This window comes from Pelodiscus sinensis, chromosome 28 (assembly GCF_049634645.1).
Source record: "Pelodiscus sinensis isolate JC-2024 chromosome 28, ASM4963464v1, whole genome shotgun sequence".
In the NCBI taxonomy this organism is placed as follows: domain Eukaryota; kingdom Metazoa; phylum Chordata; order Testudines; family Trionychidae; genus Pelodiscus; species Pelodiscus sinensis.
This window is the reverse complement of record NC_134738.1, coordinates 15,710,729-15,731,141: the sequence shown is the minus strand read 5'-3', so window position 1 is coordinate 15,731,141 and position 20,413 is coordinate 15,710,729. Positions and strand designations below refer to the sequence as shown.

At 60.3% G+C, this 20,413-nt stretch overlaps 1 protein-coding gene across 5 annotated transcripts in view; it reads right to left on the bottom strand.

The window, feature by feature from the left end:
• Positions 1 to 17,508, bottom strand: part of TACC1 (transforming acidic coiled-coil containing protein 1) — a 51,524-nt gene extending 34,016 nt beyond the window's left edge. Inside the window, exons 1-2 of one of the 5 annotated variants that reach the window (XM_075910987.1) lie at positions 17,139 to 17,294; positions 628 to 743 (exon numbers count right to left, since the gene is read on the bottom strand). In XM_075910987.1, coding sequence (XP_075767102.1) covers positions 628 to 743; positions 17,139 to 17,218 — 196 coding nt within the window. In that variant the 5' untranslated portion in view covers positions 17,219 to 17,294. Of the gene's footprint in view, positions 1 to 627; positions 744 to 1,542; positions 2,170 to 17,138 lie in introns of those variants that run through there. The other 4 variants (XM_075910985.1, XM_075910986.1, XM_075910989.1 and 1 more) reach the window with 4 other exon arrangements.
• Between the last annotated feature and the right edge of the window lie 2,905 nt (positions 17,509 to 20,413).

Below are 20,413 nucleotides of genomic sequence, written 5' to 3'. Positions count from 1 at the left end.
TGCCAACCTCCCCTTGGCCGGGCAACAGCTCAGCTGCAGCCGGCAGCGAGAGGGGCCGCGGGACGAAGCGGCCTGTGAGCCCTACAGCACCCGCCAATCAGCCGCCAGAGCAGTGACCCCGGGAGCCAGGCAGACACGTCAGTGCCTAGCCCAGGCAGGTTTTCAGGAAGACGTTAGGGAGGGCACCTGGAAAATGCAAAAAATCTGAAACTCTCCTTTGCTCCTTTCCATCAGGCCGAGCCGCCTCTGGCTGCAGGCTCTGCCCTCCGCTGGCCTGAGCCAAACACCAGATCTCCAGACATCTCGGCAGCGCTGTCACATTCCTGCCTGCTCGCTATCTCTGCCCTGCGGCTAGTGGGGGGGACCAACTATTGCACAACAGCTGGGGCGGGAGCCGGGGAATCGAGCCGACTCCGTCACATGTCAGGGCCCCTGAAAGCTCTTCAATAAATCAACCCTGCACGAAGCTGAAAATGGCCCCTGGCAGCAGGTGCATAACCCGGAGCATCTGCATTTAAACCATGCAGGCCAGGCACTGCCCAAGCAAACAGCCTCCCTTCCCCGGCCCACCCCATTTCCAGCATCCGGAGCCGAGTATGAGACCAGACACGCGGGGCCTCTCTTTACCTTGGATCCCGGCCTCGGCCGCGTCCCGTCCCAGCGCGGGGTCGCAAGGCTCCTTGACAGGTGACCGGAGGGGCGTGTCGGCTTCAGGGGTCTCAAAATTGCCTTCCGAATCCGAGCTGCCAACGAGGGAAAGAATGAAGAATTACCACTCTCCAGGCAAGCTCAGCGGCGTGCCCCAAACTGCCACCAGCCTGGGCCCCGGCTCCCAGGCCGACCCGCAAATCAACCCAGCTGGCAGCCACGGCCGAGTCCTTCCTGACACGGCAAACGTGAAACCAGGCCACAGTGAATTCTCCTGGAAACTTCCCTGGAGCCCCTCCCCGCCCCGGGTGCCCATCCGGCAGAGATCAGTCACCCAGCACCTTGATCCTTGGGTACCTGTCGCGCCGGCCCTCAGCAGGGGTCACTGACCCAGGGGACGTGGCAGCCCTGGGCAGCTCCTTCCTCTGCTGCGGCACCTGCCCTGGGTGCTGGGAAGTTCAGCAAACAAGGCTTGACCTGCGCGTTCTCCCCAGTGCGAGACCAGAGAGCACCGTGCCCCGGAGCCTGCCCCAAAGCCCGGGCACAGCTTCCTGGCTGCCCAGGTGCCTTGGAATCCACACAGCTGAGCATTCTCGAGAAGGGGCGCCGGCCCCGGGGGTTCACCTGGCGAACGCCCCCCACGGGGCGCGGGGAGCCGGAGGGCAGGGCAGAGCTGGCCGAGGCGGATGCAAATGCTGGGGATTCCACGCACAGAACAGTCAGCGCGCGCTGGAGGGGGAGGCTGGCAAGCAACACAAATGCGGAGCCGGCGGGGGGTTGTGCCCCGGGAGGCTGCGCCGTGCGAGGAGGGCCGTTCCACGTGCAAACCCGCCAGGCCCGGAGAGGCCCATGCAAACGCCAGGTCCCTGCAGAGCAGGGATGCCGAGTACTTGCCTGAAACTCAGGGATTTGGTCTCTGCCTGTGAGTCATCCTCCTCCATCTCTCGCTCGTCCTCACCGCCATCAGCTGCCCCTCCCCGCACCGCGGACCATGTCCACCGGGCCCACTGGACCGGGGAGAGGATCTGCCAGGGGCTGAACGCCATGAGGGCAGCTTCCCCGGCTCCGGCGGCCCGGGGAGGCTTTTCAAAATGGAGGGGAGCGGTGACCGACGCCTGGGACTATTTCGAGCCCAGGCACGGATGTGGTTAAGTGCGAAGCATCGGCTCCTCGCCCTCGGCAGCTTCCTCCGGGGCAGGCTGCCTGCCGGGCTGCGGCGACTCCCCCAGCTGCTGCCCGCCCTGTCGCCGAGACAGGAAAAGCAGCAATGCGTCCCAGATGGCCCCGGCGCGGCACAGCCCTCAGCAGCCCCGGCTCCGCCACCTCGCCCCTCGCCGCTGCATGCCAGCCCCGGACTCCCCGCATCAGCTGGCTGCCAGAAACATACTGTACATTCCCCCGCAGCCTCCCCCTCGGACTGTACTACTCTCGCCGGCGGGGAGGGCGCCCGTCTCCGCGCCTCCAGCCTCGGCACGCCGGCAGCGCTTCCCCTGCGGCAGGGGGGCTGGCCGGGACCGACGTGCGGGGGGGCGGGCAGGCGGCGGGGGGGCGAAGTTACCAAGCCCGGGCGGAGAGAAGGGGAGAGGAGCATTCAAAGGAACTCCCCCCCCAGCCGCCTTAGCAACAGTCTCGGCTCTGGGAGTGAGTAATCACTGGCTTTCTCCAGCCCTCCGGCCGGCTCCCTGTTTATCTCTGTGCGGGGGGGGGGGGGGGGGGGCTGCACCCCGTGGAGATGCCCTTGGGTTTTTTCAGGCTGCAGTTGGGCTGGACTTTCCCACCGGCTTCCCTTAGGCATCAGATCCTCGGCCTCTCTGCCCCGTGTGCTGCTGGAGCCGTTCCCGGGGCGCTGCCCGCTGGGGGCCACTGCAGCCCTGCAGAGCAGGGTCCTGCCGCCCACAAGCGGGGGCTGCCTCCGAACACCTCCCAGGTGCGCGCAGGGGCCCGGTCCCCCTGGCCTGGCACGGGGGGGAGACATGCCCGGTCCGGCCGGGGAGCAGCGCGCCCACGCGGCAATGGGCACAAGGCAGAGGGGTGGCCTCCCGGGTGGGGGTTCAACTCTCGCCCGCTGCAGCCTAACTCGACGGAAACGCACCGGGCAGCTCGGCCGGGACTCAGGCAGCGCCTGGACTAGGGCTGCAACTGCAACCGTCTCAATGCATCAGTTACCCGCTGGCTCCCGGGGAGCTGGCTGCCACCCCGCGCTGCAGGCTCCCTGAGGGCAGAGCTGAGAGCCAGAAGTGGGGCCAGGAGACAGCTCCTGGGGCACATCAGCTCCCAAGGAGCCAGCTGCTGCCTCACGCCTGGGGGCTCTGCAGTACCAAGCTTGTGCAGCAGGGCAGTCGGCTCCCTGGGGGCGGGGCTGGCAGCGGGAGCCGGCTCCCAGTGCGCGCTGGCTGCCGGCCCTGCTCCCGGGGAGCCGGCTGTGCCGCGGGCTCTGAGGTACAAGCTTGGTACCGCAGAACCCCCAGCCTGTAACCGCTACGATTTTTACCAGCTACAGTTACCTAACCAGCTGCTTTCCGACATCCCATAGAAAGACCCTCCGTGATACAGCGGGGGCCACGCAAAGAGCTGGACAAACAGGACAAACAGCCCCCTGGCTTTCAGGAGGCCACTGTCCCAGCCACGAGCCCCACGCCCCTTCTGCAGGACACAAGGTTTCCCACCCCTCTGGGCCTGGCTCAGCTGCCGAGTCTGCATGTCCTGCTCCAGCACTTTTTCGGAGACCTGGGGGGCACCCAGGGACAGACAGGACCCCCTCGACTGACGGGCAGGCTCCGTGGCATGGTGCTCTCTGGGTGCCTTGGAATCCACGCAGCTGAGCATTCTCGAGAAGGGGCATTTTAACCACCCCAGGGCAGCACGGCCCCTGCAGCTCCCCGCCATGCCAAAGAGAAGGGGGTGCTGCAGCCCACGCGTGCCAGGGACGCCCCCTTACAGGGGTGTCAAGGGGCCTTTGCAGTGTGGGCCACTGGCTGTTTCTGGGGCTGAGCCGCGCCCAGGGGAAGAACAGCCCGAGGGTCTGACAGCCATGCCACAAGCATGCACGGGGCCACCTCCCCCCCACCCCCCGCTGCACCCCACAGCACCCAGTCAGCAACTGGCCCAACCCCCTGCCTCCGACACTTCCCTGGGAGCCCGGCTCCATTCACTGGGGACCAGAGGGAAGCTCGTTGAAGTCACGCAGAGCCAGAACCAGAACCAGGTCTCCTGGCTCCCAGCCTCGTGCCCTGCCCGCAGGGCCACACTGCCTCTGGCGGGAGCGCCCGCGATGCAGGACACACTGCCTCTGGCGGGAGCGCCCGCGATGCAGGACAGTGGAACTAGCTGCTATTCAGGGGTGAGGAAACGGAAGCGACGTCTGCGCGGGGTACGGGCACCCCCGAGCAGCTACGAGCTGCAGCGAAAGCCGAGGGAGCAAGACACGCAGTGCTAAAAACTGCTGGGTAGATGCAGGCGGCCTGGCCTAGGCGGTGTCTTGCCATCCACACCACTATTTACACTCGCACTAGCCACACGTGGTCTGCACACCACCGTGAATGCAGCCACCCCACGAGGCACCGAGGTGTTAAGTGACTCGTCCAAGGTCACACAGGAAATCGGTGGCAGAGTCAAAGAGCACACCCAAGCACCCTGACTCCCAGCAGTTGCTTTAATAACCAAGCCCTCCTCCCTGCTGGAGGGCTGGAGAGGGACTAGGAGCCCACGCTTTTCCCCTGCAGCGTATGGGCTGCAGAGCACAACCTGATTTGGGGGAAGATCTTTACAGAAGCAGATCTGGAGAGCTGTGACATGGCATTAAGGGCCCTCTTGTGCCGCAGGCTAGAAGCTGAACACTCCCCCTCTCCCCTCCCCATCCAAGGCTTCCCCAGTCACTGTCTGTGCAGGGGCCTCGCTCGTGCGATCGCAGGGCTGCATTAAAACCAGCACACGGCAACCTGGCTTTTCGGCCAGTGGCTCTGCGGAAAGACGCCGCCGCGAACGCTGAACAGTGCAAGATGGCCGGGCGGTCGGCAGGAGGAACCCAAGTCCGCCGCAAAGGGGAAGTATCTGGCTCAGCACGTTTGTATAACCCTCCACTTGTTGGACGGGGATCAGAGACACGTGAGCCAATCGGAGGAGGAAATGAACAGCATCCTTCTATTGTGAGGGCGGCACAGTCAGTGCTGCCAAGAAAGGAGCCTCCCGTCAGCCACAGGAGAGGAAGGAGCAGGCAGCGGCGGGGGCGGTGAAATCAAACTGGAACGCGCCTGAGACCGGCGGGGGAGCTGTGGACACCCAGCGCCCCAGGCGGCGCAGACGCACGTTTATCCGGTTAAGTAATTACACGGGATTTAACATCCCGGGTTTCGCAGCATCTGTACAGACCGTCCGGTCCAGCTGCTTTCGGGGAGGAAGCCGGCAGCGCACGAGCCTCACATGCACCGAAAGGCTCGGCAACCATCCCTCATTTGTACCTTGCTCAGGCTTTTCTAACAGGAAAAGTTTCTTCATTTTCATCGACTCACAGGGCTGGTAGGCATCTCCATCGGCCGGCGCTGAGCTAGGACCGAGTGAGCCCAGACCATCCCTCACAAGCGTCTGTCCAACCGTTTCTTAAAACCTTCCTCGGAGCGGGATTCCCCAACCTCCCTCGGCCCCGTCAACGATTGTCCTGAGATCCAGCCAATTACCTCTTGTCCTGCCCTCCGTGGCCGTGGCCGGCAACCGGCCGCTATCCCCGTGGTAATTTGCTCACATATTTGAAGCCTTTCACCCCCTCCCCCCGGGGTTCTCCTTTCTACACCAAACACGCTCGGCTCTCTCAGCCCTTCGGCCTGGCTCCTGGCTTCTAGACCTTGCACTTCTGTGGCTGGCCTCTGGACCCGCTCCGATGCGCCCAGCTCTTCCCTCTGACCCGGGAGTGAGCTGGAACAAGGCGCCGCGCAGGCAGCACCGCCTGGTGGCAGAACCGTGAGATGCAGCCCAACGTTTCCCTGCACAAGAGAAGCCCTGGGAACGAGGTCGCATCTCTCCCGCGGCTGCTCAAAAACTCAGACTGGAAGGTCAGAAGGGACCATTTGGGATCATCCAGCCTGACCTCGCACGTTGCAGGCCACAGAACCCCCCTATACACACACACTCTCTCCCCGCCCCGTGACAGGCCCTGAACCTCTGGCTGAGTCACTGAAACCCTCAAAGCTGTATTTAAAGACGCGGGTGACAGAGAATCCGCCTGTTTCACAGGCTTGAACAGCAAGTGCCTCGTGCTCCATGTTGCAGCGGAAGGTGAAACTCACCCAGGTCTCTGCCAATCTGATTCCTTCCCGATCCTGGCCATGACCATCAGCTGTAGGCTGGGCTGTGGGCTAAGCTCCGGGCAAGGCTCCCGGGCTGCTGGAAGAGCAAATCCAGCGCTGAATGTTGCAAACGCAAAATCAAGCCTGCTCCCACCGGGAGGCCAGAGCAGCCCTGGTCCACAGCTTCAGCCCCCGTTGGTTAACTGGAACCAGAATGCCTCACCCATTAAGGGTAAGGCTTACCCGTAAACTGATTAACCATGCACATCCCTAGCACGGGTACAAAATCTGCATCCACATCTGCCACCACAAAAATGATCCGTGGGTATCTGCACCCATGGGGAGCTGCAAATTTGCAGGGTTCTAGCTAAAAAAATTGTATCCGCATCCACAAAAATGAGTCGTGAATATCTGCATTCACACCTGCCAATGCGGATACCATGTAGATTAAGTAGATATCTGCAGATCTGCAGGGCTCTACAGAACTGGGTATTTTACACATCAGTCAAGGGGCACAATTCATTCAGGACGTTGCGTTTAAAAAGACGTGTGATGGTGTTTTTACTCTCCAGGGTGCTAGTGATTTCACAGAACAAACAGGCCGGATTTTGTGCCATGCTGCTGTATTTACACCAGAGCTCTGTTGCGTTTTAAAATGGGTGCCTTTGTCATAGGAAGATTGCTTATTAAAAGCATGCAAGTAAGCACAGTCTTTATCACTCCCTTGCAAAACGCTGATAGAAATGTAGCTGTGTTAGTCTGGTGTAGCTGAAACAAAAAACAGGACTGTGCAGCACTTTAAAGACTAACAAGATGGTTTATTAGGTGATGAGCTTTCGTGGGCCAGACCCACTTCCTCAGATCAAATAGTGGAAGAAAATTGTCACAATTTTTTTAATTGTATCCAATTATAATTGGATACAATTAAAAAATGCTGGAATTCTTCACAGGAGGCAAAAGCTGTGCCAGTGAGAGGCACTCTGCAAAGCACCTGATAAGACAGATAAATAGAAGGTTTCATCACAAAATTTCTTCATCTGTTGCGACACCGAAGAGGAATGTTGGATAACGCCCAGGTGCCGCTTGCCGGCAGATGGCAGAGAGAAAATGTAAGCGAAAGCTTTATCTAGTTCTTTTGCTGACACTCTGCCTAGTCTAGAGAAGTAGCTCGGACCTAGGAACGAGGGAACGATGGCAATAGTAAAGAAGGCTACTAGGAAACAGGAATAAAAATGGGGGGGGCAGAAATGTATCTTGTGGAAAACATTCTGCAAGCAAGAAAAAGAAAAGGCGTGAGATGCCGTATCCGGGTGAGGCCTAATCAGTGCACAGCAGAGCAGAATTCCTTCTCCACCGGGCTTACCGTGTGTGACGTAGTGGGGGGTAACCTGCTAACTCTCTGGCTGTCTGTAGCACCACCGAGCAGACAAGCGATGAGTCACTATGCAAAGAGGGTATCCCAACTGGTTTGGCCAGCTGACCCCCATGGAGAGGAACAAAGGAAGGTGGATGCTGCCCTGGCTGGGGGGCAGGGCTGGAGGGGAGTGCGTGAGTTCCTGGCTGGAAAGCAGGGGAGAAGGAACTGGGGAGGGGGCTGGGATTCCCCCATCTCAAGGGGGGCACTGAGGCCTCTTAGCCCCCAGTTCCTGTAACCAGATTACATCTGTGCTATGCTGTATCCTGGAGGAGCAGTAAACAACCTCCATTCTACTGGCTGGTGGAGTCTGTTTGTGCCATCTCGGTGTGCAGGAGGCGGGGGAACCCCAACGTCACACCAGGTGTTTGCTTCTTTGCAACTGTGTTACATTGCTGACTCGTGTTTACTTGGTGCTCCACATTGGTGAGACCCCATCCTTTCCTGCACTGCTCCTTCCTAGTGATCCCCTCTGCCCCCCGATCCTTTCCTGCACTGCTCCTTCCTAGTGATCCCCTCTGCCCCGATCCTTTCATGCACTGCTCCTTCCTAGTGATCCCCTCTGCCCCCCATCCTTTCCTGCACTGCTCCTTCCTAGTGATCCCCTCTGCCCCCCGATCCTTTCCTGCACTGCTCCTTCCTAGTGATCCCCTCTGCCCCCCATCCTTTCCTGCACTGCTCCTTCCTAGTGATCCCCTCTGCCCCCCATCCTTTCCTGCACTGCTCCTTCCTAGTGATCCCCTCTGCCCCGATCCTTTCATGCACTGCTCCTTCCTAGTGATCCCCTCTGCCCCGATCCTTTCCTGCACTGCTCCTTCCTAGTGATCCCCTCTGCCCCCCGATCCTTTCCTGCAATGCTCCTTCCTAGTGATCCCCTCTGCCCCCCATCCTTTCCTGCACTGCTCCTTCCTAGTGATCCCCTCTGCCCCCCATCCTTTCCTGCACTGCTCCTTCCTAGTGATCCCCTCTGCCCCCCGGTCCTTTCCTGCACTGCTCCTTCCTAGTGACCCCTCTGCCCCCCGATCCTTTCCTGCACTGCTCCTTCCTAGTGATCCCCTCTGCCCCCCGATCCTTTCCTGCACTGCACCTTCCTAGTGATCCCCTCTGCCCCCCATCCTTTCCTGCACTGCTCCTTCCTAGTGATCCCCTCTGCCCCCCCGATCCTTTCCTGCACTGCTCCTTCCTAGTGATCCCCTCTGCCCCCGATCCTTTCCTGCACTGCACCTTCCTAGTGATCCCCTCTGCCCCCCCGATCCTTTCCTGCACTGCTCCTTCCTAGTGATCCCCTCTGCCCCCCGATCCTTTCCTGCACTGCTTCTTCCTAGTGATCCCCTCTGCCCCCCCGATCCTTTCCTGCACTGCACCTTCCTAGTGATCCCCTCTGCCCCCCGATCCTTTCCTGCACTGCACCTTCCTAGTGATCCCCTCTGCCCCCCGATCCTTTCCTGCACTGCTTCTTCCTAGTGATCCCCTCTGCCCCCCGATCCTTTCCTGCACTGCTTCTTCCTAGTGATCCCCTCTGCCCCCCGATCCTTTCCTGCACTGCTTCTTCCTAGTGATCCCCTCTGCCCCCCGATCCTTTCCTGCACTGCACCTTCCTAGTGATCCCCTCTGCCCCCCATCCTTTCCTGCACTGCACCTTCCTAGTGATCCCCTCTGCCCCCGATCCTTTCCTGCACTGCTCCTTCCTAGTGATCCCCTCTGCCCCCCGATCCTTTCCTGCACTGCACCTTCCTAGTGATCCCCTCTGCCCCCCATCCTTTCCTGCACTGCTCCTTCCTAGTGATCCCCTCTGCCCCCCGATCCTTTCCTGCACTGCACCTTCCTAGTGATCCCCTCTGCCCCCCATCCTTTCCTGCACTGCACCTTCCTAGTGATCCCCTCTGCCCCCCGATCCTTTCCTGCACTGCACCTTCCTAGTGATCCCCTCTGCCCCCCGATCCTTTCCTGCACTGCACCTTCCTAGTGATCCCCTCTGCCCCCCATCCTTTCCTGCACTGCTCCTTCCTAGTGATCCCCTCTGCCCCCCGATCCTTTCCTGCACTGCACCTTCCTAGTGATCCCCTCTGCCCCCCGATCCTTTCCTGCACTGCACCTTCCTAGTGATCCCCTCTGCCCCCCATCCTTTCCTGCACTGCACCTTCCTAGTGATCCCCTCTGCCCGGATTCTTTCGTGCACTGCTCCTTTTGCAGCCTGGTTCTGTGCAACTGCCTGGCCCTTCCTAAGTGGAGCACTTTGCATTTGTCCTTTATTGAATTTCATCCTATTCACTTCAGACCACTGCTCCAGCTCCAGTTCATTGTGAATCCTCGCCCTGTCCTACAAAGTGTTTGCAGCCCTCCCCAGCCTGGGACCAGGCACAGACCTGACGGGCGCATCTCTGCTAGACAAGGCAGCAACTCCTCCTGCTTCCCTGCCTGCCCTTCCCGAACAAGCTGCCTCCTCCCATCCCAGGCATATGAATTCTCCCCCCAAGTTTCTGGGATGCCAATTATGCCAAAATAGTGATTATCCCCTCGTCTTTCTAGATCCTCTGTCTGGTTTGTTCCCTACGCAGGTTGAACTAGGGGCGATAAATATCAGTTAATTGAATAGTCGAGTAATCTCAAGACTTTATCGGTTAGTTGATTATTCCATGTGTGACGTAGTGCGGGTACCTTGCTGGTTGCTAGGCTTGGGCTGTGGGTGACCCCCACTGGCTGCTGCCTGTACCACGGCCCAGCCGAGTAGCTGACGGGACAGGGAGGTGACCTGTTCTACCAGCTACCCCCCAGGAGAGGAACAAAGGAAGGTGGAATGCTGCCCCTGGCTGGGGGCAGGGCTGGAAGGGACGGTCTTTAGTTTCGGGTCTGGGAAGCAGGGGAGAAGGAGCTAGGGAGGGGGCTGGGATTGTAGGGCCCAGCCACCCCCCATCTCAAGAGGGGACACTGAGGCCTCCTAGCCCCAGTTCCTGTAACCAGATGACATCTGTGCTGTATCCCGGAGAGGCAAGAAACTCCCTCTGTTCTACTGGCTGGTGGAGTCTGTCCGTGCCATTCCGGGGGTGCAGGTGGCGGGGGACCCACACACATCGCCACACCATAGTCCTTGGGGGCGGGGCCGGCAGCCAATGCGGGCAAGCCCCACTCCTGAAGAGCCCCCTGCTACTCCACACTGCAGGGTGCCAGCTGGGAGCTGGTCCACAAGGGGAGCCCGTTTAAAAAGCAGCTCCCCTGGCAGACTGCTGTTGCCCTGTGCTGCTACCTCTAATAAAGCAGCAGCACGGGGTGGCAGCAGCCCCTGTCGGGGGGGCAGGTCTGAGCTCCTGCACCTAAGGCAGGCTGCCTGCCCGCCCAGCTCCTAATACACTTCAAATGCAGGGGTAGGTCCCAGACCCATTTCAAGCCAGGACTGAGCCGGGCGGCTGGCCATGTTGACTGGCAAATGGGGGAGAGGGGAAGGCGTGTCGTCTACAGCATTAACCTAGGAGCTTTTGCTTATCGGTTAATCGACTCCACTATCACATCCCTAGGCCGAACCTCTCTAGTCCGGCACCCTCGGTATCAAACCAGGGAATTTGCCGAACCACAGGAGGTCGATATTGTCTAACAGCATCACTGACATGGCCCCTGCTTGCTGGGCTCTGAGACAGGCTCAAGCAGAGCTAAATACCAGCCACGAGCACTGAGAGCCAGGACCGGGGACTATAAACAAACTTTAAGAGACCACAGAAAACTTGGCCGCACCCCTGCTAAGCGGACGCCCAGCTCACTACAATCACGCTGCACCAGGGAGGTTGCTGGGCCAGAGAGTGCCGGTCTAGAGAGGTTCCACCTCTTGAAAAATACTGAGGAGTCCCGTGGCACCTTCCAGACTGTGTGTGTGAGAAAGTGCCACAGGCCCACTCGTCGTTTCTAAAGTTAACGTGGCGCCCCCTCCGAGATGAATTTCTTGAGCTGCTTTTCAGTTTCTTGATTGGGCCGGTTGGAGGCAATAGCCACTAGAGGGCACGCGAGGGCGGCTTCTTCACAGGAAGACGAGGAGTTAAACATTACAAGCCTCCCTTCCCGCCACTCGCTGAACTATCTCGATAGGCGTGTCTGGGATGCAGAGCCCAGAGGAACAAGTTGTTCCCAGAGCAGAGCCAAGTAACACTTGCCAGTGGGTTTGAGGGGAAAGGCTTCCACCCTCGAACGATTTCCTGCTGTGACCACGTTTACGTCTGCCGGAACTGGACCGCGTTCCCCAGTCAGAAAGTTCAAAGTAGCTGCAGAATTAGCCCCCTCCGGCTCTCCCCACCAGCGCTCACAAGCCTGTGGACTTGCTGGGCTGGACCGTGCCCCGGGGCAGCTCGTTTTCCAAGTTACAGACCGACACGGCTGCCCGCTGAGACGCCTCCGAGTGCGGTTAATTGAGTGTGGAAAGGGCTGGCTTGGCACCGCCAGAGAGCGAACACGGCCAGCGTCTCCACCTGGTGCCTCAGCCTGGCCTTGCCAGATGCCATGCGTGGGCAGCGGGTATCGGGGGAGGCCAGGCCTTCCCAAACTGCCTGGCTGGCCTGCCCACACTAACCCGTGGCTCCCCCAGGGTCCCGGACTGAGGCTGGGGGGTGTCCACCCTCCCTGTGCTCGGTGTGTGTGCGAAGGGTGGGGTGGCCAGCCCTGCAGTGGTGGAGGCGTGGCTCCCATGGGGCTCCTGAATGGAAGGGCGGGGCCTCAGTCTGATGGGGCGGGGCTAGGGGCTTGACTCCCCCAGCCACAGGTTCACCCACCACCCAGGCACACGGGATGGGGGCGTCTGGCTGTGGACACCTGCCCCAAATGTCTAAGAGCAGCGAGGAGCCACGGCTCCATCCGTCGCTCCCCCCGCGCCAGACCACGCCCGTCCCCAACGCTCAGCCCGCCGGGGTCCTGGGCACAGCCGCCCTCCGCTGCCCTTCAAAACCGCCCCACCCTTGTCCTGCCAGCCTCTCGTCAGGCCTCTTCCCGCGCCCGCCCCCGAGCCACGTCGGCCGTCGCCATAGCGGCATAACATTTTGCGGTTGCTAGAAGACGCGCCGGGCCAGCCGCTCTGAGGACGCCGGGAGGAATCCTGCGGGGGCGCCGGGGGGCCTGCTCATTCAGCTGCATTGGGGTGCTCACCCCGACTCCTCCCGCCCCAAGGGGGTGTCCATGCACCTGGGCCGTGGCCAGCCGTGGCCTCTCGCAGGGAAGGAGCCTCCCACGCTGCCCTCTGCGGGCCTGGCTGCAGGGAAGCTGTTTGAGGCATTTTTCCGAGCCCCTCCCTCCCCGGAAGCGGTCTTTCCGCCCAGCTCCCAACTAACCACCTCAGGGAGGGAATGTCCCCAAGGGGCAGTGGTGATTCTCCAGGGACGCCGCCGCCCTGGAGACGAGCCGGAGACATCAGCTGATCCAGGCACACGAACGCAGGTACAAGATTCTGTCTCCCGCCCTTAGCCCCGTTCACCACCTGCCACCCGGACCCTACGCGCTCAGTGGCTGCTGGATGCGGACACGGCCCCCGGCACGGCCAGGGCAGCATCTGGCCGCAAAGCACGTTCCAAGTCTGGAAAGCGCTGGCGGACTGCGACAGGCTCCGCACGAGAGACGCTCCCCTGCCAGCATCGGCGTGCCCCAGCCCGCACCCGGGTTAAGTTACCCACGCTCAGGGCAGTCACTTGGCAGGGAACCGAGCGGCCGCTTATCAGTTACACTGGGCCGGGCACGCACTGAACTACAAATCCACCACTGGCTGGTGAGACAATGAGCTGAAAATATCAAGAGCAGAGAGAAGTTTGGAGAAGCAGCCACGTCTTGGCTGGAGGCCACGTTCCCCCTGATCCAGAGGTGGGGAACCCTTTTCTCTGTGCTACTGACCCACAGAAAAATCCGTCAGGGGGGCTGCACAAAAGAGAGAAGCAAAACCACCCAGACATTCCCCTCGCACACCAGAGCTTGGGGGCCCCCTAGGCTCTGGGGTAGGGCCAAAAATGCAGGGTTCAATGTGTGGGAGGGGGCTTGGGGCTGGGTGGAGTGGGGGTGCAGGATCTGGGTGAGAAAAGGCAGCAGGGCTAGAGCGCTAGGTCCCCTATGCTGGAAGGGGTGCCCCATGTCTCGGGGGCCAGATCCAGCCTCCAGGCCGTAGGTTCCTCACCCCGGCTCTGACTGTTTCCATCCACATGTGGATTTTTAACAACCACGTGCAGAATAAATGTTGTGATGTGCACTGAGGCACGTGTGGATGTGCACCACCAGGAGAAACACAAGCCTCGCGGTGGGCGCTCTGCGTATCAGCCAGACAGCATTGGACTCTCTCCCGAGAGCTGCCCAAACGCCCGGCTTACAGGGAACGCTGGCGGAGGTTTTGAGAGGCACAGCGGAGGTTTCAGACACAGTGAAATCTGCCGTCCTGTAGGGCTCCCTGCCACGGAAGTGAAGCAGCAGAAACGCCACACAGGGACTGGGGCTAACGTTAGGACCAGTAACAACCTGCGTCATTTTAATGGCTAAGAGAAGGGTCATCGGATCCCGTGCACCGGGGAAGCTGCCAGACGGCAGGGAGGAGCCCGGCTCTCGACAGACGGCATTGCCCCATTGCTCCAGTGTATTATGGCAGTTTGCCACTTTCCGCTGAGCTGCCAAGGTTAGGCCATGGCCAGGGAGGACGGAGAACCTGACGGACAGGTCTGCTGTGCTCTGAGAAAGCATGCGCCGCCGCAAGGCATGGGAAAGGCCCATCTGACGCCAAGAAGCCTACGGAGGAAGGCCCAGCTCTGGGGGAGGCAGCACGCAACTCCCTCCCGTCCAAACACAACGGCCCCCTGTCTAGCCACCAGGAGAGCAGGAATCCGGGGTGCTCCAGGGAGCCCCAGAAGGAAATGCACCGGGGCCTTCGAGGCGGTTCCAATGGAACGCTTCAGCCCGTTGATACCACGCTGCGCTCAGAGGTGACATCTGCCATGGTTAAAGGCTGGAGCAGCCTGCATCCGCAACGGGCCCCCGTCTGCAACAAGCTCCCCTCCTCCCAAGACAGGCAGGGAGCTGCTCCAGCCCCACGGGTTCATCTTAACTGGCAAGCCTCATCCGTTACGGGTGAGGTTAACCGGGAAACCCTTCACATCCCTAATACGATCTGTATACTGGCCTCACGCTGTTGGCTGACCTTATCCTACCCCCAAGGGGAACAGAGTCAATCTAAAGCCAGGCTCCGCTGGGAATCACCCATTCACAAATGGACAAGGGACGACAAACAGCAGCACAGTGACGGGGAACCCGGCTACAACCATCAGGCGACGTGGAAATGTACAGGCGGTTTCCCTAAGGTGACAGTGTGTCTCCTGGACACCAGAGGTGCCGACTGGTCTCCATCACGGGGTCCCTCCTCTCTGCCCGCCCACCCTGGGCTTGTTCTCGTATGAGGGTGGGCACCTGCCCCCACGTCGGTTTTGTCAGCCGGGCTCCGTTTCCAGGATGACAAAGAGCTCGGGGCCGGGCCCCTTTAGAAAGCAACACACCGAGTTCAGGTGCGCCAGGCATCGTGGTTAACAACACAGACTGGCAAGGAAGCGCATCTTGCCAAGACGGGGAAGACCCAGCACACAGTGCGCAGAGAAGAGCCTCCGGCTGCCTAGAGATAGTCGGGTTACACCAGGTAAAACCTGCTGGGGCTCTTGTACATTTCACAGGCAGAACGCGGAAGGGCTTATCAACGGGTTGAGTAGTCGGTGGAAATTCCATCGACTAGTAAATGAATCACTAGTTAACATCCTTATGCACCTGCCCGTAATGGCCTGCACCTCCCCCTGCCTGCTCCGGCCAAACCAGGTCTTCTCCTGTAACAGCCCCATGAATTTCATCTCATGCCAGACCCTTGTTATTTTTTTCTCCTGGTTGCAGCCTCTGCCTCCCATCCCCCAGACCTTCTGCCTTGGACACTGGCTGTTGTACTAATTGATTTGTTTTTAGAATGAACGGTGGAGTCAGGCTTTACCCGGCTTGGCTGGCTTTTGTCACACCCGGGGCTGTTTCTTACACGCCTTTTGCACGTACGTAAGGGCTGCAAAGCAAGCAGCTGCTTTCCCATGCCTGTGGCATGTGCTCCCCTCTCAGGATTTTCTCACCCATCGCGCTGGCTGATTTGCTTCCGAGCGCTGGCTGTCGCATTTAGCGGCCAATCCAGGGCGGGCTCTTCTGCACGGGAACAATTCACGTGCAAGACAGCACAGCTGGGAAACACAGCAAAGACTTGGAAAGCGAGGATTCCGCAGGTCCAGAGCCAGTGTTTGCAATGGCCTGTTAAATATTTACAGCAGGGGAACACTGGCTTTGGGCGTCCCCTCCTTCTCCAAGACATTAGCACACGTCAGTGCACATACTGCATGAAACGGGCACTGGCTATCTCAGGGCATAACCAAAGCCGCAACTTAATGCCACGTACGTCCCACGTGCCTCATGACTTAGCCTGTGGGTATATTTCTTTTTAAATCTGACTATTAAGAGTAGCCGCATACTTCCTAACATGCAGCTATTCCGGGAATGGGGAACGCGGCAGACAACTGGCTTTTTCTTTTCAAGTTCATCCGAAAGTTGGATTTTATCACTGGCAGGGCCCTTTCTTTCTTCTGGCGAATCACTTCATCATGTGGTTTTGCTTCTATTTACAGATTTCAAACTCTGCTGGCTGCAAAGAGCGTTTTCTGGAAACGCTGCTTTCTGGTCTTACCACGCACATAACCACGTCTTAGTCCAAGTTCTCTGCTACCTTTTCTACCCACTGCTGACAGGCAGCAGTGCTCTCCGGCAGGGGCCTCAGGCTTCTCACTGTATGTTAGGCCTGGGATATCTCTGCGGGGTTGCGATCGGATCTAGCTGAAAACATTCAGGGTTATACCGACAGGTGCTGAGTTTGCCAGGTTTCCGTTCCCATCTGAGAAACAAAGTCCCAGCAAGCCAGAGCGGACTGATGGGCCAACTCGGATTATTCCTCAAGGGCAAAGGCATTTTGAGGATGCACGTTTCAAAAACGGACCAGACTTCTTACCCCCCTTGAGAGAAACCTTACGACCCTCTCCCTCTCTTTCCTAACTGTTCCGAGCCCGCTGTGGTCTCGCCAGTTAGAGCAGTAACAAGGGCCACTCCTTATACCCTGCCGGGTAGCTACGAGGTCTCTCCATACCATTTATCGCTCGTGATAAAGCTTCCCTCCTGGAAGTTCCCATTGAGGCTGGGAAACGTAAACAAAACGGCAACTACTGGTTTCGACTTGAACCGCCAGCTAGGAGACCCCCCAGAACACCGACGGGCCCAGGGGCTGCAGTTTCAGCAGTAGTGGTATGAAACAAACATCTCACAGCGCTGGGCCTGGAAAGAGGCCTCTGTCTAATACCCCCTCCAAGCCCCTCTCCTCTCTAGCTCGTACACACGCTGGCAAACCCGGCCCCCTGCATAAAACAGCTCCCATTAGCAGCCGGCCAGTTCTCTCCGCAGCACAAGGAGCGGCCCATAACTGGTGCTTCTGGGGTCATGCTCCATAGCCCTGAAACACCAGAAACCTTCCCAGGCCCAAGGGGAGGCGCAGGGGCAGCTAGCACAGACTGGGGGCCGCTTGCTTTGCTCTGGGCCGCCCTGGCACGTCTGGGAATCCAGCCCCCCGCAGCTGGGGGGCTGCCAGGCAGGCCTGGGGACACGGATGGGGGGGAGTAACGCGAGGGCCAAGCCCCCTCTGCCAGGCCGGCCGGGGCCAGGAGCGCACAGCTGGGCTCCTAGGGCCCCGCACCCCGCAGGGTGCCCCGAGCGCTGCACCTCCCGCCCCCGCTCACCTGGTCTCCTCGCGCCCGGGGGGGGCCTGCCCCTGCCCTGCAGCCGCCCCGCTCTGCCTCTGGCTCTGCGCCCCGCCCATGCTGCCCGGCCCGGCCCGGCCCGGCCCGGGGGCTGCTGGCTGCGGGACCGGGGCTGCGCTCGCTGCGCTGCGCTCGGCTGGCTGGGGCGCCCGGGCGGCCTCGGCCCGACCCCTCTGCGTCCGTGCAGGGCGCGGCTCCCCTGGGAGCGCTCGGGCTCCTCCCCGCGCCGGCCGCCCGGGCCAGCAGCTGCTGCAGCAGGGGGCAGGGAGTGTGGGGGCCCTACAGTAGAGGCGGAGTGGGGGCAGGGAATGTGGGGGTCCCTGCAGTGGGGGGGCGGGGGGCCAGGGAATGTGGGGGACCCTGCAGTGGGGGGTCGGGGGCCAAGGAATGTGGGGGACCCTGCAGTGGGGGGTCAGGGGGCCGGGCAGCAGGGGACCCTGCAGTGGGGGGGCGGGAGGCCGGGCAGCAGGGGACAGGGAGTATGGGGGCAGGGAATGTGGGGGGCCCTGCAGTGGAGGGTCGGGGGGCCGGGCAGCAGGGGACAGGGAGTATGGGGGCAGGGAATGTGGGGGGCCCTGCATTGGGAGGTCAGGGGGCCGGGCAGCAGGGGACAGGGAGTATTGGGGCAGGGAATGTGGGGGGCCCTGCAGTGGAGGGTCGGGGGGCCGGGCAGCAGGGGACCCTGCAGTGGGGGTGGGGGGGCCGGGCAGCAGGGGACAGGGAGTATGGGGGACCCTGCAGGAGATGGGGGGTGCCCTGCAATGGGGGTCAGGGAATGTGGGGGGATGGCCCTGCAGAAGGGGGGAGCAGGGAGTCGGGGGAGGTAACCCTTCTGTCGTACTCTGCCCTTGGGGGGCCGTGGGTGGGATGCTGGCCCCGGGCTGGGCACGGTGCCTGAGGACAGATGTGAATAAAGTGGAGAGAGTCCAGAGGAGAGAACAAAAATGAAAACCCGGCCTATGAGGAAAGGCTAAAAACCGGGGCCCTTTTAGCCGTGAGAAAAACCTGAGAGGGGGAGGGGCCCGGAGGGCTGGTGGGCAGACACGGGTGAGGAGCTGTTCTCCGGGGCGGGAAAGGACACGCAGCCACGGGCTGGATCTGCAACAAGGAGACGGGGCTCAGCCAGTAGGAAAAACTCTCTCACGCCGAGGGGGGCTGAGCCATAGAACGGGCTCCCGCGGGAGGTTGTGGAATCGCTCTCCTCGGGAAGGGGGGACAGCCCTGGACAAGCGTCTGCGGGAGATGGTCCACGCTAGGTTTGCTTGGGTCTGCCTTCACACAGGGGCCTGGTCTCCATGGCCTCGCCAGGGCCCCCCAGTCCTACACTTCCACAATATGGCACACCGTATGCTGATTTGCAACACAACATCCCTGGCTGAAGATTTTTTATTTGAATGTTCCTCTCCTTTTTTGACACAAAGTAGCTTTTTGGACTTCAGGAAAACTTCTGTGGGCAATTCTGGGCATTTTTGTAAATACAAAAAACTCAGAACCTGAAAACTTTTCAGTTGGGGAGGGTCTTTTTTTGTTTGAGAAAAACCCAAACATGTTCCAAGACAAATGCCAACAGAAAAGGAAACTCTCTTCTGTTCGCTTTTATATTTTTTTTGCAAGAACAAAAAATCATTTCCCAGCTGCTCTGTCGCCAGGGTATTTCCCTGAGGCGCTGGGCTGACAAGGTAAAATGCTCACTACTCGTCTGCAGGCACACCCGAGTTGTAGACACCCGTGACAATGAAAGACACCAGCTGTTGGCCACGTAAATAAGGATCCAGAATTCCTCCTCGCTGTACACAAAGGAAGGACAGACGGTGGCATCTAGGAGGGCTCTAGTCACAGGTGCATTAAAACCAACCCAGATTCCCGGAGCCTGAAGAAAGCACTTTAGACCAGATGAAAGAGGGGAAATTACCTTCTGTGATTCAGTTTTCCCGTGGAAAGGTCGGCTGGTCGGCAGGCTCCCGCCGCCCTGCCTCTCAGCGTCAGCCGGAAGAAAGCCAAGTCAGGTGAAAGTCATGCGGGCGCTGCAGTAGGTCTCCTACCCCAATGCACGCACTCTGTGAATAATCCCTCGGATGTGGCTAAGGCCAGCTGACTTGGACAATGTCTCGTGGCCAAGGGGTTCCCGAGGCAGGGGCATGCTCTGGGTTATGGCTCAGTGATAACTCCAGCCACCCAAGGGGCCTAGTCCCCTCACCCGTGGACTGGGGGGTGGGTTGCGGGGGTCCTGTAATGGATTTGCCATGGCTGCTGGAGGGCCATTACGGGACGGTGTTTGAGGCCTAATGGCCCCCCTTGCTGTCCGCACTGAGCCGCATGGCGCAGGCCAGTTGCTGGCGTGAACGCCAGGGGCTGCTGGAGGGAGCCGGGCGCGGGGGATGGCCGGGGTGCTTTGCGGGCAGGCTCACACTTGGGCTGTTCTGATGCAGGCCAGGCTGATGGGCTCTTTCTTGGCTAGACCTGCCTCCTAGTCGCCAGCACGCCTGGCCGCAGGGCAGGAGCGTGGAGAGCCGCGCCCCTCCAGGAGTCCCTGGTCTTCCCGGTGCTTGGGGCTTGGCAGCTCGGCGCGGAGGAAATGATTCCGAAGGCCCTTGTGTTTTAGCGGCCTGCACCTGCGGCACATTCTGCTGCTGGCCCGGCTCTTCAAGGGCCGCTCTGTACAGCCAGGGGCCCGTGGTGCGGGGGACAGGCGGAAGCACTTTGCTAGGCTGTAGGCCCTCTGGTGGTGGGAGCTGGTTTGTGTGTGCGAGAAGCCGCCTGTAGGTTTGTAAAGTTCCAGACTCCCAGGGCTGCCCCATGAAGACTAAACCCACCAGCTGCCCAGGCCCCGGCAGTGGCCCCGCGGCTCCTGCACACACGGGCTGCTGTGTCTGGAGGAGAAGATCGGACCGAGCCCCTGTGGAGCTCAGGGAAGATGCTGTGGGGCTGTCTGCTCTGTACCCGGGGTCCCCTGCGCTGGGAGGGGAGATTCTCACTGACTCTCCCAAATGTGGATTAACCCAGACACCCAGGCTCAGCCGCCCAGGGAGAGACAAAGGGGGGGCGGAGACCAGCACCTGGCTGGGGGCAGGGCTGGGAGAGAGTTTGAGTTTCTGGCTGGGATCATGGAGGAAGCAGCCTAAGCAACAGGCTGGGATTAGGGGCCCAGGCTCCCCCATCTCAAGGGGGCTGAGGCATCCTAGGCCTGCCCTGGAACCAGATTCCATCTGTGCTCTGCTGTACCCTGGAGAAGCAATAAACTCCCTCTTTTCTAT